General features: G+C 35.0%; 1 protein-coding gene across 3 annotated transcripts in view; it reads right to left on the bottom strand.

Moving 5' to 3' along the window:
- The window catches only part of FSTL5 (follistatin like 5), a 423,037-nt gene that overhangs the window by 23,450 nt on the left and 381,238 nt on the right, over positions 1 to 18,349 (bottom strand). For all 3 annotated transcript variants that reach the window (XM_058420632.1, XM_040065515.2, XM_040065517.2), the window contains 3 exons: positions 12,179 to 12,328; positions 5,950 to 6,057; positions 4,782 to 4,906 (listed from right to left, as the gene is read on the bottom strand). In XM_058420632.1, coding sequence (XP_058276615.1) covers positions 4,782 to 4,906; positions 5,950 to 6,057; positions 12,179 to 12,328 — 383 coding nt within the window. The remainder of the gene's footprint in view (positions 1 to 4,781; positions 4,907 to 5,949; positions 6,058 to 12,178; positions 12,329 to 18,349) is intronic.

An 18,349-nucleotide genomic window follows, 5' to 3' on the forward strand; every position in this document is an offset into this window, starting at 1 on the left:
CCTGTCAGCTACTTCACACCTCTGTAGGGGCTTCAACTCTGGAATTAAATGTGAATGTACTGACTCACTGCCCCACATGTGTTTCATTTAAGAAGGTTCACAGGAATGCATTGGCAGCATATTCCTATTACCTCTTAAAGAAAAGCTTAGATCTTGGATTGTTTTGGGCAAATGAATAAGTGTAATTTTAGAAAGACTGCTTCCCCTATTACCATACACAACAGAGGCATACAAGAGAGGTAAAACTCAAACAGAATATGTTAACTCTATTCCAATCCTGAGCCATCTCACCAGTGAGCTGATTGCTCATTCTTCCACTTGTTAGGTCAGGTAACTGTATGACATTTAAAGATTAAAGATTTAAAGATTCAAAGATTAAAACAGCTAAATACTTAGAGTTACTCCATTACAGTGAGTTCATTTAATACTGCTTTTGAAACATTTTACAGAGTGTAGTGAAAGCCCTTAATTTATTCCAATTATCTTTTGTTCACTTCAATTTATGAACACTGGAGTCCAAATAATCAGCCCTTTTGCTCTTTGGCTTCCAAGAATATATTTTTTTGAGTATTTTACAAGTCATCTTTCTGCAACCATCCCACATACTAATTGCAAAAGTCTATTTTTATGATAAGGAGTGGTATTAGCAGACAATTAAGGACAAGATCATTGGTTGTCCTGAATTTCTTTGGAACAGAAATAGCCCACTGAATACAATTTTCTTCTTAGTAAATAAGGACAAATATTGAAAACATACAGCCAATTCTTATAAGGTGCATCTACAGAAGGAAAAGTCTTCAGAAAGAGCTGAAGAAAAATGCCTTGGGATTTGTATTATTTATTATAGTGTAATAGATTTCATTCTAACTCCTTTTTTGGCCTTGGTGTTTGGTAATTTTTCAACAGAACTGGGGGATGGGGAGATTTTTTTTCAAGCTGTGTACACTAAAAATATGGGCACAAGAGTGTGCATGAAAAACAATACTTTACATTCACTTGTTCATTCATTCATTCTCTTAGTATAATTCAAAGTATATTTACAGTGAGTGCACAGACAACGATAATAGCAGGATGGGCTGTTTTTCAAGATAGGCAAGATGAATATAAAATTTCTTCCCTTTGAAATCTTCAGATTTCCAACAGCAAGACTGAATGAACTTCTTTCAGTGTTCTTTCTAATAATACTTATTACTGTTTTGTGTCACAGCCTCTTTTTCTAAGATTGAGTTCTATTGCGCATTACACTACAACTAGCTGGCAAAAGAAACTCATGAAAACTCATGGTAAACTGACTTTCTCTAAACTCTGAGTTTGCTTATTGAGAAAAAGAAGGAAATTTATTTCCATCTTGACGGAATGCTCAAAGGCATGATGCAATTCCTCCCTTAGAGTCAGCAGGTGCAGAAGTCTTGTCAAAAAAAACCAGACAGGAAAATCTAGAATTAAGTCACCTCTATAATGAGATGCCAACCAGGTCTATCTGCATCTGAGACTCTCTGTACAACCATGGACTTGCTATCTGGAAACATCAGCGGAGCTGCTCTAGACGTTATTAGGGAGATAATTTGTATATTTTCACTAAAACAAAGACATATTTTCTTTTCTTTATAAATATATATGTGCACACACAAATATATATATTTATAAATGCATATACAAAAGGATTACAGATAAAACATAATTTGATTTCTGATGGCGTTTCAGTGGAACGAAATAGTATTACTGGAACATAAAAGAGAGGGTGCTACCTTCCTAACATCCCAAAACTGACTGGCGCTACCAAACCTACAACATTTTTCTCCCCAAAATGATAAAGTTTATTTTCTTTTCTTTTCCTCTTCTGTACACACATGAATCAGCCAACAACTAGAACAGAAAGTTTAAAGATAATAAATATGTCTATTATTCCTCTACTTTTGGCTCAAGCCTACTTAGTTTGGTTAGTTGATGATTTGATGGTGCATCACAGTTGTTCAGAGCATGAACGTTACGCCTCCTGGTTATCAACCCAAAAGATTATTTGCCCTGACTCCTGATGTGTGACAATTAAATGCAAACATTAACTCAGTCGGTGGTAGGAAAAATATGGCAAAAAAATTTCCTCCTTGAAATGAATTACTGTTTACCTGAGAATAAAATTAATAGTACCTCTTCAAATGTCTGATCTGGAAGAAGTGTCCCCTAAATTATCTGCTGCCCAAAAGAGCATTAAAATATGAGAAATTCTCTTTTCTACTAATGAGCAGCCTATTTGGATTTTCATGTATAAAAATAACTCACCTAGGTAAGTCAAAAGTATAGTTCCACCACTTCCTAAATAAAATTATTTTGCAATAAGTTTTATATACTTATATACCTACTACTAGTAATTACCACTTTAGCTATTATTAAAAAGTAAAAAGAATAATGACTCACTATAGCTTTAAATTATTCGCCTTTACTTCTGTTCCCATGTTTCAACAAGCCATCCTATTGGACAGAATATGCTGTAGATAGTATACACTGCAGATGGTATCAGATGGTTTGTGCTAGCTGTTACAAAACTTCACTAATTCTTTTAATTTAAAATTTTAGTTTATAGGTGACCTAGCTACAGAAAGCTTTCATTTTTCTGAAAGTGGCTGGTTTTGCATGGTCAAAGGGAGCTGATTTCTGACAAAAAGTAAATAGGGCCCTTGGGCAATTAACTGCTCCAGCCAACTTAGCCAGGGGGGTTATTTTTCTTTTAGCTGTTTTTTTGCAATTCACACTCATAAATTGCTCCCCTGGTTGGTATACACTCCCAAGAATAATAAACTCAAGCTTTATGTTTGTTGCCTAACAGCCTTAAGAAAGGCATGCTGTGATTGAGTGGGTTTTTTTCTACATCAGTACTAATTTGATTAATACAGTTAATTTTAAATCTTTCCCATAATATTGTTCACATATTGCATTCCCATTAAAAAAAAAAAAAAAAAAAAAAAGGTACTTGCAGGCCAGACATTTTATGGAAGACAAATTCTTCAACAATGGATTAACATAAACAGCTGTTGAAGAATACATTGAAACAATATTCACTCTATTTGTCTGCACAGTGATTTTTTGTTTTTTTTTTTTTCTTTTTTCTTTTTTAGAAAAGCCACTCAGAATTAATAGCATTTCTCTTAAGCCCATTATTTGGTAAAACCAAACTGATTCTGCTCATTGAACCCCCAAATCTGTGGGTTTAGCAGTGGACAAACTACTGCAGGCTTTTTGCCAGACCCGGAATGGGAATTTTCTTTTGGTATTTGGCAATCTTGGTAATTTTATCTGGCACATGAATATTAAAAACAACAACAACCAACCAAACAAAGACACTAAAAACAAAACACCAGTAAACAAACAAACAAACTTTTCTAGGCCTGAACTGATGTACACGTTTATTATATGTCTGCAGGCACTTATCAGATTTAATTCTCTCAGTGTTCAATTAATTTCATACCCCTTTGTTATTCCTGTGTGTTTTCTTTTATTCTTTCATTCTACTTTTTCTTGAGGTGCATATAGGACATGTGAAATGACTCAGCAACTGAAGGTAAACAGGCAAAGCAGGAAGCACCTACCTGACCTATTTGCAAAAAGATCAACGTAAAATAGTTTGAGATAGATAAGGCAAATCCAACACTAGCTTTGGACTGATGCTATTTTTCTTTTCCCAGTGCTGATTTACCTTCCAGTATGATGTTTATCCCTATCCATGGCTTTATTTTCCTATTTACTTGAACATTAAAGTATCTAAATGTTGGTTCTGTTTGGGCAGTAGCCCTAGTACTTGCTAGTTCATGAAACAGTAACTTTTGTTCTCACAACACATATATTTTCCAAATACACCAGAAATATTTAAGGTATTTCTAAGGCTGAATGTGAGGACTGCAGATTACTTCAGGGACAGAACAGGAATTTGTCTACTCAGTTCAGGAAATATGGTAATAATGGTACTTAGAGTCAATTTATTATTCAGCTATAATAATTTATATATTTATTTATAAATTGCATATGGCTGATTGCTAACTTGTTTGTTAGTTAAGAGTTTCGTAGGAAATTAAAAAAAAAAAAAAATCTTTCATCAACAATGTTGTTAGAAGAAGCCAAACGCTCTTCGATATAGACTAGATTCTTCCCAGGCACATACATTCTAAAATCAATTGTAAAACCATTCTCAATTGCATGTTTTCACATTTAACAGACTACTACCCAGAAATTCTATCCTTTATAATGGAGATGCCTATTTACACCTGTTATTTAAGAATTTTGCTAAGACAGAATGATGACAGTTAAGATTATCTAATGAAGGTATTCCTATAGAATCAGAATAAACAATGGATAATTGTTGACAGAGCTGTTTTGAGACAAAATGGATCTGTTTCAGCTTGCAAAGAAACTTAGAAGTTCTAAACATACAAACTACTAATGGACATTAATGCAATATTAAGCTGAAAAAATCCTAGACTGCAGAATTATTCAATAGCTAGAGGTAGAAATATTATAGGAAGAAAAAAAAAAAAAAAGTGAAAAGAAAATTATATATCACATCCTTACTAGTGTATTTTGAGGAAGAAAAATAGATTTTTCTCTAAGAGGTCTTGTGGAGAGCTCCTTATGCCTGTGTTAAATGCTGTCCTGTTTTCCAGAGTCTTTCCCTGTTCCATACGTCTTTTAAAATCCAGCTGATCAAATTGTTCAGTTCTGTCACAGCCAGAACCTGTTCTTAGGATGAACACAAAAACAATCCTACATTCACTACATTCAGATGAACTTACCGTACATGGGAAATGATAAGGGTTGTAGCTGGAATGAAAAAGTCATCCACCCTGTCAAACTGCTTTCCCACTGGCTGAGTATGGATTGTGTGATGAGAAACACTCCCACTGGCTTGAGTTATCACCTGCATAAAGTAAAATCATTATAAACTATAGAAGTACTCTTTAAAAACCAAATCTCAATCCAAATGAATGAATATAGGATTGCCTCTGTAGTCTCTTGTATCGTCTTTTCCAAGTTACCAAGAAAAGGAATGAATATAACAGTGAATAAAGATGATCAACATTACAGATTTAAGAGAAATATTACATACCTGACCACTTGGTTTTCATACATTTTTTCCCTCCATTTTTTTTAACCCCCTGAATCCATATTTATTCATTTACATTATTAAACTCCTTGACAGTTTTTAGTTTAAACTAAGATTTTTTAAATCTTTTTTTTACACTAAATCTTAGAATGAGATTAAATTTTTAAGTGCTCCAGCCAGAGTGAAAAGACGCTATCAGCAAATTCACTGGAACATATGGCTATGCATACTCCCAATTCTTGTCAACCATGAGATAATTCAACATTTTTTAAATTAGGATATAAAGCTTATCATCATAGTCTCAGTGGACTGCTGTAAGGAATAGAAAATAATAAAAAAGTAGTAAGGTAAATACAGCTGCTTGAGATGTTTCTTTAGTGACTGTCCCTAGGTTTGTCACTGCTAAAAGGTATGGGAAAAATCAAGATTTTTAACAACTTTCATCTGAAAAAAACCTAATAAAGACAGAGCTTGACACCTCCAGAATGTCAGTATGACCTTAATGAAATGGCTGTCTAAAGTCCAGTTTATCCTCTAATTAGGGACAAAAATATCATGAACAGCAACAATATGCTCTCAAAAGACCAGCTGTACAGAACAAGCTGCTGTTTTCAGCTGCACTCCTTATCCTTCTATCAATTTGCCATTGTCAGTTCTGACTAAGGGTGTTGAAAATAATCATTAACTTTCTGGGGAGGTCAGTTGTCTGACTTGTTTTCTGGTTACCTAAAATCATTTCTCTGCCCCTGCTGGGGTCATGATAGTAACGCTTAAAGGAAAATATGGAACACATTGCAATTACACAAAGGTTCAACTTGTCTGTCTTTCCTTACATGTAATCACTGTGAATATCTCACCTGCAAAGTTGGTGATTTTTTTTCCATGTTTCCCCAGCTCAGCACCCAGACTTGATCATGTGATTTATCATAGTGTAGTTTCACTGGAACGGGATCTGTACTCACTGCCTGAAAGAGAATAAAAAAAGAAATCCTTTGTTTCCGTCACATTTTCAAAGGAAACATAATATATATGCTTGAATGGAAATGAGTAGATATGTATTTTCAGACTGTATTTAAGAATTATGTTATCAATTGTTGAAACAGCTCTGTGATTAATTCAGAGTTACTGAATTCCTGAAAATGTTTTTTATTCACTATGTACTCTAACACTTGGCATCAAAACTATATTGTACCAAAGCCTTTAAGAAGATGACAACAAAGGTTATAAATTAAGTACAAAATTACTTATCTTCCTTCCCTGCCATCACTCTCACTTTACATGTAATGGTTGGAAAACCACCAATTACCAAAAAATGGTAAAAAGGGAAGAGTATTCTCAAGCCACACACTGGAATTCATGGAAGAATTTGTTACTGCAAAAAATCAACATGAAGTTGCTGCACCCAAAGCTTCCTATCTGTTAAAATGTGCATATTTTGTTGAAGTAGGAAGGATTGTTTTCATATGTTTTCCAATTACAGTTGCTACTTTTCATAGACCTGCGATCAGAACCAAAGCATTTTCCCTACAACTTTAAGCACTGTCTCTTGAGACCATGAACCTTTTAGACAGCTGAGCTCAAAACTTCCTTTGTTATGAAACAGAAGGATTCAGAGGTATGAAATAAGAGGACATTGTATTTGATTAAGAGATGTTATGCACAGGCAAAACAAGTGGAGGGATTATTTTTTAATTTTCATCATTAAAGAAGAAAAAAAATGGGTGGAAATTGTTTTTTAGTCTTACCATTATGGAACTGTAAAACACAGCTTGTTTCTCAGTGTGTCAAGGAGGGTACCAGCTGGCTAATTAAGTGAACCTAATTTAAACTAATGATGTAGATCCTCAAGATAATGCACTAATGGCTGGCTGAGACTGCTGATGATACTTAACTGTACTCCCGAGGTGTTGCAAGCGACCACTTCATCTAAGCAGAATTTGTTTTTCCTTTTGAAAATGGAAAATGAAGCCAGGTTGCTCACCGGCTCATTTAAAATCAGAAGTTACCCCTTGAAAAAGGTCATTTGTGTTTGATAACTTCTTTCTGTTGCGTGCTAGAAAACAAGTAATTTTAAATAATACTTGAACTGTTGTACAGCTAATTTGTCAAGGCATGTCAAATTTCCTTTTGGCTTCCCCAGACAAAGGTCTGACCCATATATGTTCTGCCAGAGGGCTGGCAGCTGCGTTTAGAGTTGGGGTCATGGCACAGCCAGGAGAAGCAGAAGGAATTGCCTGCAGGGTCAGGCACAAGCAGTACAGCTCCCTAGAGGGAAGCCAGCAGCAAAAAGAAGTTGAGCAGCTCAGAAGCAGACTTTCACAGCTGTTTCTAGCTGACCAGGCTGATCTGCCAGAAGCACACCGAGGACTGAAGGACGACTTCGATTACTTCAGCCTCTAAGTTATCCCACTTAGTGGTGTGCTGCTATGCAATACTGCAAAATACTTTTTTTCAAGAATTAAAAAATGAAAGCAAATGCTTCTCTTGACTTTAGAATGAGAATTACCTGGATAAGTCAAAAATTCTCCCTCTATACATATCTCTAAAGATGCAATATCCATGTTTCCAATACATTTCAATTTAGTCTGCTATAGAAACCTCTGAAGTACTTATTTTGATAAATATCCCTGTCATAAAAATAAATCCTCCTCAAATCTAGTTGTCACATATCTGCACACCTTTTACATTAATTTTCATAGTAGGAAGGAATAACATGTATAATAGTACTTCAGAGAAAGAACTGTAACCAGCAAAACCAAATAAACATTTTCACACAGAGAATAGCATCACTACATGACTTAAAGTCCTTTCAAATAAATTTTTAATTTTCTTTAGGGTTTTTGCACAGTGATGGAACTTTCATTAGAGTGTTCTTGCTTTCAAAATGTGAAATTATCTCCACATTTGTTCCCATTATCCTATGTGCTTTTTTTGCAAGGTGGTTCCTTATTTAAGATGTAGACTAGAAATAGTTACATGCACGTGTAAATGTATGGAAATTATATCCTCTGTATTAATATGAACTTTAGGAAAAAGGAAGACTAACAAGAAAAATGTTCTAATTTCTGAAAACTTGAGTTTCTATTTTCCAAAACTGAATTAAATCTTTATTTTACTCCGTGCTAGGCAGTGCTCTAAGTAATGAAAATAGACTGACCTGGAAAACTAAATATGCTTATGCACCTCCTGTTTGTAAAAGTATTTTTGTAAGTGCATATCATATGAATAGAGCAACACTTAATGGTTAGAACATTCTTCCTGCTTGCAAAACATAAAGCAAGAAAATAAATGCCTATTTTTAAAAGGCAAGAAGAGAGAGCCATGCATGTTATAAGAAATGCTAAACAAAGTATCTCTTGGCTTGTCACTAAATTCCAAATTAGACTTACTTCAATTCTAAAACCCATCTGTGAATCAATAGTGGTTTTACTTTTTACAGTTTTATGTTATATGTAAAAAGATTATATATGTTTTCATGCTTTCATTATTTATTTCTTTTGTTTGCAACTACTATTTTTTGTTTGTTTGTTTGTTTTGGTTTGTTTGCTTTTGCTTGGTTTTTAAGTCTATTTTGAATAATGGCATGGGTAAGCTGGACACAGAGCAAGTTCCCTTATACTTTTCCCATGTATTTGGCTAAGTGTATCCTAGGAAAGAACTTTCAGATCAGTAACAAATAGTAGAAATTCTACTTAGGTCTTCAAAAGTGACAGTAATGCATCTAGTTTAATTTATTTATCTGGTTAAATGGTTATTCCTTGGTTATACTGTCTTTCCAAAAATCTTTTTTAAGTACTGTGAAATGAAAAAAAAAAAAAAAAAATTATGATTATTTAAACACTTAGAACCATCAAAACTAAGACTTCCATTCTTGAAAAAGTTTTCCACAGCTAGGGTAAATTTAATTCTATACTTTCTTTACTTCATAATCTGGATAGTATTAAATTAGTGGAAAACCAATGCTGTTCTATCCCTCAAAATAAAATTGCTTTGAAAGTGATTTTTTTTTCCACTGGAATAACATGAAAGTTTCTTCAGTATCCTGGTTTTAGCTCAATATACTTGCTAAATAATATTTGCTTACAAAGCTTATTGCTACACTGAGGCATTCTGTATGTGTGCTTTTCATCTCATGACAGAATCTTAAATATTTTTATGATGGAAAAATCTAATGTCATTCAAAAACTGCACAATTGCTTTACATATTTCTGGGGAAGGGCTGAACTTCTAATTAGTAGGTAATTTACTGATTTTTACCTTTTAATTAGCATACATCTTTGCAGTATCTCTGCACATTTCATAATGGTAAAGTGATATATATTTATATATATTTAAAACAATAACTAATGTAACTGATGACAAATTAGAAGAGCCTACCAATGAACATATTTCATAAAACCTAAATTAAGACCTATTTTCAGTGAGCTCAAGAGGAATCATGTGCTTTTGACACTGAAGTCTAAATGCTAATAAATGCAATTACATTGATATTTCATCCCTACTGTGGAGAAAAGAAACCTGAATTCATTACCCACTCAGTTTCTCTATTTTAATAAGCAAAGGTAAATTTAAGTAAAAAAGCCCCACATTTTTATTATTAACTTCTTGAGTAAAACCTTTTATAAGTCCCTGCCATCATCTGGATAGTTCAAGTTTTGAGGAAGCCATGTCAGAGTTGACTGACACAGAATTCAGAAAGCCGATGTTTCAAGTATGCAAGAGTATTACAATTATTTTTAAAATTAATGCAATTTTATAAATGTGATTTTGTTATTTATTTTTAATTTTTATATGCATATACACAATACATGTGTATACTTATATCATGGAATAGTTTGAGTTGGAAGGGACCTTTAAAGGTCATCTGGTCAAAAACCTCTGTAGTGAGCAGGGACATGTTCAACTAGATCAGTTTGCTCAGAACCCCATCTAAACTGACTTTGAAGGTTTACAGGGGCTCCTACCACCTTTCTGGGCAACCTCTGACAGTGTTTCACAAACCTCTCGGTAAAAAATGTCTTCATTATATCTAGTCTGTACCTACTACCTTTTAGTTTAAACCCATTACCCCTTGTCCTATTGCTACTGTCCCTATTAATAAATCTGTCTTCAACTTCCTTATAAGTTCCCCTTTAAGTATTGAAAAGACACAATACTGTCTCCCTGGAGCCTAATATATAATCTATACTTTAAAGATTTTCATTCACTTATCAGTGAAAAAAGCAAAAGGAATGAAGAAAATCTCTATTTAAGTGGTTTTTTTTTTTAAATTAACAATTTACTCAGGTTTCTAATTAAAAAAAAAAAAAATCCATGCTTTATTCAGCTTAAGAACTGTTTCCTATAAATATGATGACAGTATAAACACTGCCTTGTACCTCGGTGCACTGGGTTTGCATGACAAGCTTTTGGTAGCAGGGAGGAGCTATACAGGTGGCTTTTGTGAGAAGCTGGCAGACACTTCCCCCACGTCCAACAGAGCCTGTGCCAGCTGGTGCCAACACAGACCCACTGCTGGCCAGTATCTAGTCAATCCGTGGTGGGGTTCAACCTCTGGGGTAACAGCTGAGATGCACAAAAGGGTTATTATGGAGAAGTGCTTACAACCAGATGAGAGAGGAGTGGAGAATACGTCAGAAGAACAGCCCTGCTGATGCCCAGGTCACTGGAGGAGGAGGGGCAGGAGTTGCTGGAGGTGAGCCAGCAGAGATTCCCCTTGCATCCTGAGATGAAGACCACAGCAAAGCAACTGTCCCCCTGCAGGTCCTGGAGATCTGGGCTGGAGCAGAGATTCACCTACAGCCCCTGGAGGACCTCACATTAGAGCAGATGAATGACTGAAGGAGGCCCTGAATCCATGGAAAGCCTATACTGGAGCAGGCTGCTGGTAGGACCAGTGAAATCACGAAGGGGCACCCACACTGAAACAGGTTTATTGGCAGGACTCGTGACTTCATAGGGGACCCAACCTGGAGCAATCTGTTCTTGAAGGACTGTATCCCAAGGAAAGAGACTCACACTGGAGCCACTTGTGAAGAACTGAAACTCATGGGAAAGACCATCCCCCATGGGAATGGAACAGGGAAAAGACTACTTTCTCTGAGGAAGAAGCAGCAGCAGAAATAATGTGACAAACTGATAAACTGACCGCCCATTCCTCATCTCCTTCACTGCTGGTGGGGGAGGAGGCCCAGGAATGAGGGAGCACTGGGGGACAGGTGTTAGGATTTGCTCTATCTATTATCCTACTTAGGTTTTGGTAGGGAAATGAGCTGAATTTATAATCAAAGTCAAGTCGGTTTTGCCTGTGATGGTAATTGATGAGTGATCTTTCCCTTCCCTTATCTCAACCCATGAACCTTTTCTTTCCCCGTCCAGTTGGGGAGAAGAGTGAGAGAGTGGCTTTGGTGGGTATCTGGCCTCCAGTCAGGGTCAACACACCACACCTGGTTTTGCTCAAACTCTATGACTGTATTAATCACTGTAGCATAGCATTAATTTCTCTCTTTTACTCAATAAATTATTTTCACTAAGCAGAGTATCTCGAGCATCCCAGAGACCAAGAAAGAGGAGTAGAGAAGAAGTCTGAATTCAAATTCTCCTGTCCTGGCTAAGGGTGGTGTTTATTTTGTACTGTTTCCATAATTTCTCTGTCTAAAAGTGTAATAATCAGTAAATTACCTCCTAATTACTGGAGTAACAGTCCTCCACCATCTGTAGCCGCACCTGACCTTTTGACCTTTCTATCAAAATTGATAGACACGTTCTTGTCCTAAGACTCTATTTTAGCCAATCATCATTTTAAAGTGAAAGGCACCTCAAGTCAGAAACTTCCTAAAGAACTTATTTCCTCAAATACTTCAATATTTATAGGAGCTATTTTCATGTTATCTTCCTCACGACTGTCTATTGAGAAGAATAGTTGCTAAACAGAAACTGCTGCTAAATGTTGAAAGTAGATGAGCATTTTTCCAAATAATGTGTTTACTCTCAAGATAACTATATTTCTGTTTCTGAAATATGAAGGAAATTCTTAAATTCTTTTGTCTAAATTAAATAGCAACCCAAAAAATTAGAAATACATACCTGTACAACTTTCTGAGACTGTACATCAACAATAAGAACTCTGTCAAGCGTGGGCTGAGTCACATATATGAACTTGTCTTTTACGTTAACAGCAGTTGCCCAAACACATCGCTGAACAGGATCACCATCTGCCTTCGGACAAACTTCATCCTATATTCAACAGAAACAGGAAAAGTATAAGAATCAAAACAGTCAAGAATGTAATAGAAAGACAAATTATACTAATTTTCTTTTTTTTTTTTAACTGTAAAATAAAATCTCAGAAAATGTAGGGAAGGAAAAAGGACAGTTGACACCAGGACATAAGCTCATGTTAGCCAAACTGCATCTGTAAGCACCACAACTCACAAGCACTATAAAATAATTTATACTCCAAATTTTGGGATGTTTTCTAGTAATTCAAGAAGTTACTACTGTTGACCTCAGAAAGAAACCAATTTGAAACAACTATACAGGTAGAAATAAAGTGACCAAGGAGCAGGAGACCTTAAAACCAGAAAACCAAACCAGACCCACAATGCCTTGTTACTGCAGTAGCTGGCAGCTCCCACCTGAGCAGCATCACTGTGCAAAGGGAGGCAGCACAGGGCAGGCATGGCTTACCCTGCAGCTGAGAACACAGCAGTAAGCCAGGCAAATACATAACTGAGCAGATGAAAATGTACATATGAAGAGAAAGAGGAGGTGGTGTGGTGCAAATTGTCACGTGGCACAGGAGCAAAGCGGTAGTCAGAGAGATCAGCTGTTTTGGTCACTTGGAGTACTGATAGCTTGCTCTAAAGATCAAGAAGTTTGGCTACTCCTGCCATGAGACATTCTCATGGCCTGTCTTACTAGTGTTAAATCCAATAAATACCAAATGTCTTCCTACTACCATTCTTTCCCTCTCTGCCCTTCCATTTCTGCAAAAGGACGAATCTGAAAAAAGGTAAAAATCTGCTCACTCCAGTGAACTGATATTTCATAACATGTATAACCATACACTCTCAGTCAAAATAGCTAACTGTAGTTTACATGCTCACTATTCCTAATCTGCAGAAACATCTTGCCAATCATCATGTATTTTACTACCTATTTGTGAATATTTTCTCCCAGAAAAAGCTTGGGTTTGTCAAAATTAAAAGTTACTTGGTCAAAATATTACTATATGTGGTAATTGCATTTATGAAATAGCATGATTTCTTTCCTATAATGGACATTATAATTATTTAAAAATATGGACCTGAAAAACACTCAACTTGGAAAAGTGCAGGATGTATCAAGTGTTTTTGTTTTCCTGACCTTTTCTTCTTTTGCTTCTTATTTTAAATTCTTTGCATCACAGGGGCAAATCATAAGTATTATTTCTTTTCGCCACTTATCTGCTGCTTATTCCTAATTTAGAATGCTCTGCCTGATACATCATAACTGGCCGCTGTGAAAATAATTATGATATGTCAGCAGATAATGACTCAACGTAGGATGAGCAGCAAGAGATGATGAGCTCTTAAACAAGAATTCTGTTTCTAAGCATCAAACGCCTTTTAAAAGGCACAGGATTATGTGGCAGAACGTCATCTCTGGCACCAAGCAATGCTCTTCAAGAAGATGATGCATTTCAACAGTTACTTTTCTGTACCATCAACATTCTTTGCCTGCTGTGCCTCTACATTTTCAAAAAAAACACTCAATCTTTATATGTCAAAAGAAGAAATAAATCGATTTCCAGCTTTAAAAGAGGGAGTTTCTTTTCAGAAGATTGAAAGCCACTGCTTGCTTTTACATGGCTCTTAAACCTCAGCAAAGGGAAGGTCTTTCAGGAATCGTATGATAAGGAAAGGTTACTAAACTCAGGTACCATGCAATAGCACATCATCAGGAACTTCAGGAGAACTTAGAAATAAGTAACAAATAAGATTTCATTTGAGCTAATAAAAAGCCATGAAGATCAAAGGGAGAAGTTAAAAATCTGGTTTTTTAAGGAATGACAGGCATGGGAAAAATGGGACTGTTATTCATAAAATTAGCTAAATGCTTTTCATTGTTGCATAAAGTCAACATATGCAAATATGTGTCTAACATGATGTGAAATCATCATATCAGTGATCTATTGTCATTTGCCTTCTGGGTAATTGTCACTTCAAGTGGAAGGTTGTTTCACCAATCTCATTATTTTTTATATTTATTCTAAATATGCCTTGTCTTAGTTCCATGTTTAATCTAAACAGGTAACTACTACATCTACATTGTTCTACACCATCCTCTTTATTCCTCAGAGAGAGCATCTTCAAACAAGGAATCCACAAATGTTCGTAACAAATCTACACAGGGACATTATTTTCAGTCCTCTCTCAGGGACTTACATTAATTTACATGAGTTTCTGGGACTGAATTCTACAAGGATGCATTCAATATATTGTTCATAAATAACTCTGACATTTGCTGAAGGAATCTGTGTTTCCCTCACATGGCATCATATAGATTAGAGTAAGCGATTTCTCTGATATCACCTTCCCTCGTGAGATATACAGCAGAAGAGCAAAATACTCTAACTTAAGCACTTATAACTACATCCAGAGATGATAATACATTTTTCTGAATCTGAGTCTAAAATACTGAGAAGTATATTTTTAAAGCTTTTTTCATAGTAAGACCAGTACAAATATAGTCATATATATACACAATCATGCATATACATATCTACATGTACAAATATACTTTAAATGTTCTGAAATACTCTTCAACTTGTCATAAATTTCTGTAATCCAAAGCCAATTCTCACCTTGTCCAAAAAGAATGAAAACATAAAATAAAAGCAAAAACCCATTTTTTCCAATGTAACTGTTAAAATTATGCACCAAAATTCTCATATTCAAAACTGAGTGTTTCTCCCAGTATAAACCAGTTTATGTGGTTATTTCTCTAGTTATTCAAATCTACATTCATCTGAGGCTGTTTCAATAGAACTAAAATCTTGCTTTTAAAATATAACACTTATCTGATTAGACAGTTTGGATTTCTTCTACACTATAGGCAGTTATTCTGAGGCTCCATATTAATTTCCCCAGTGGTTGGGTAATTGGTTAAAATAATTTCTTGCTAAAATATAAGCATAAACCCACCATTTTTTTTTCTTCTAATTAAAATGTGAGCAATTTACTTTTTTCTAATTTATTCTCTCTGAAAAAAAAAAAAAAAGTTAACATCTGATAAAACATTAATTTACTTCATTGTTGTATTCCTCCCAGACTTTTTAATCAAAAAGTGACTTGCTCTGTAACAAGTCAGCAGATGGAGGAAAATAAATCCTTAGAGAATGTTTTTCTCTAAGATAGTCTGGGGCAAGAAAATCTCAAGAGGAAACATGTACTTGCAGATTTATAAATGCAAATTCTATGTTTATTAACTTTCACTTACTGCAAGGTCCTCAGTGTTTTAACAGGATGTGAGTCAAACTCTTTAGGCAGTGTAATGAAATGTCTAGCTATGATATGGCTGCCTAAGAGTAAGATGATACCAACAGGTTGCAACAGTGCATGTTTTAAGACATGAATTTATGTATCACCTCTTCTACATTAAATCATTGCTTTCTAGACATTCTTTACTAAAAATAAGACTGGATTTTTTTTAAAAAAAGTATTTTTTAAAAGTATTTTGGTCTGCCATGTAGTCACTTTAAGCATTTGAAATGACGTATTTTGCTCCAACCTCCAGCCTATACTCAAATGAGAGATGGTATATTTCACTGAAATGTAGCCATTATGTACCACTTATTGTAATAAACAGAAAATCAGTTTTATGTTGAAGCCAAAAGGATTTTTTTGTTAGTGTCAAAAAGGCATCTGTTTCAATTGCTTTTTTCTCAGTCTCTGGAAATAATTATTCTAATTGGGATTCATTGAAAGTGAAAGGAAAATAAAAACAGTTTTGCATAAGAATTAGAATGTAAGTCTTTGGATAATATTAATTTGCAGAGGATAAACAGAGGTTAAATGTTAGTAAGGAAAATGTCCCAAGCACTTCACAATGGTGAGATATTTTAATAGGTGAAAGACTCTAATTGAACCATGGTTAAGAATCTATTTGACAACAGGTTAAACAAACAGCTGTCAAAGCTGATCTAACTAAGCAACAACCTATATCAGAAAATAGAAATCAGGGTATTTCTGTTCCTATGCATCTAGAATTTTCCCTATCAGACCAATAAATTTCTACTTGCACTTGGCATTAAGAAGATTCAAGTAATTTAGGAGATTCTGGGAAGGAGAGGAAGGAGGTCTTTACAATTTCTGTGATCCATGACAATCCAGTAAAGCACTAAATCCCTTGCTTCACTTTAAACACAGTCGGTCTAATTGATTCCTATGTTAGACATACACCAAAGTGTTTTGCTGTATTGACACTCAGTTGCATAAGAGGTAATTAAACATTTAGATAAGGGTTCTCAAGTATATAGCAAGTGGGAAAATATATTTACCTTTAGCAAAATTAGCATACCTAAATATGTACATGTATAAGTACTGCAATGTTGTTCACAATACAGTGCAATGCTATGTAAAAACACCTGAGCTCATTCTTTTACAGAAACTCAGTTCAAGTTTGTTGAGAGACAAACAGGAAACCTGTGGAGGAACACTGGAGTGTCATGTGTAATATCCAGACATTTTCTATTATCTAAACTGCTCTGCTGAACTTAGAAATGGTCCTATGCTTTAGCAACCGTTTGGCATCAACTCTTCTCTGGTTTTTACTTTTCACTTGAACAGCTAATTCAGGGAAGTGTAAGGAAATGGGAGAGGTTTAAGCAAGCACGTATTTCCTTTACTATTGATATGTTAATAGCTAAATCATGGAGATACCCTAATGGGAAAGGTTATGTACAGCTACCTCAAAATATGCTTGGCATACCTACCAAGATCTCTGATTAGTAAAAGCATATGACAGAGCCAAAGATAATTACTAACCAGCAATTTATGACATGAGCTGTTATGTCTAAGCAATCACATGCTGAACTTGACAAAAATCTGGGACAGAACTGGGTTATTTTATTATTTTTATTCAGAAGAAACAGACTTTCCAAAGAGGCTTGAGGAATATATGACATTCTTCAAAGGAGAATTAAAAAAAAAAAAAAAAAGTTTCTAAGAAAACTTCAATATTAAAGTTACCAAGTAGCCAAATTTCCTGCGGTTTTCTTTTTTTTTTCTTTCCCCATTCCCTGCACTCCCCCTGCCCCACCCCGCCCCCCCAAGAGGATATAGTTATTATGCTACTTCAGGTTTGAAAGGTTCTGAAAGGAAACAGATTTTACTCATTCATCCTTATTATTGCCATATTTCAATAAAAATACCCTTAAAATGTAGGCAGCATTTTAGACCAATAAAATTTTATCAGACTTCTTAAATAATCAGTTTTTTAATTAAAAAGCCATAAATAAAAAGCTTTTTGGCTTATTTTTGGCTGTGTCAACCTAATTTCACTTAAGCAGCACAAATCAAGGTATGATTAGCTGTTCAAAGCATAATTATTCATGCTAAAATAAATCTTGTTGCTAAGTACAGCAGCCTTTGACATCAATAATGATAGCTGAAGAGGCAAATTCCATTGAGACAGCTCTAGCTCTGCTGTCATTGAGGCATTAGAGAAAAAAATAAAAAACCCCAACGTGTACAGCTCAAGGCTTAGTGTGTATTTCAAGGTCACTCATTCAAATCTAAATGAGAAAAAGTTACTATTTTTGATAGCCGATATATCATATGGAGTAAGTCTTAATGTAGTGACTAGTACCAAGTGTTCCTGTGGGAACATGCATCATGTCAGCTAGCAATTTGATTAGCAGTAAAGAGAAAACATCACAAGAATAAATGGAAGTGGAGAATACACTAGTGTTTTTATGCATCCTACTCAGGGAAACTATATCATAAATTCTCAGAATTTGGAGAAATCAGCTATAAATATGTTAACAGGAAAGTTATTGAAACTATTTATATGAATTTTAACTTGGAACTGAAGCATCAATCATCTCTACTAACTTCAGTGGAAGCTGTGAGAGCATTTGCCAGGACAGGGATTTGACTCATGATAGATGAGAGTTTAATATAGACAAACATCCAGTGGAGAAAAAGAAACCATTAACACCTCTCTGCCCTGCAAAAGATCCTATATTTACAGAGAGAATCAATGCCTGATTCA

Source organism: Hirundo rustica, chromosome 5, assembly GCF_015227805.2.
Source record: "Hirundo rustica isolate bHirRus1 chromosome 5, bHirRus1.pri.v3, whole genome shotgun sequence".
Lineage (NCBI taxonomy): Eukaryota > Metazoa > Chordata > Aves > Passeriformes > Hirundinidae > Hirundo > Hirundo rustica.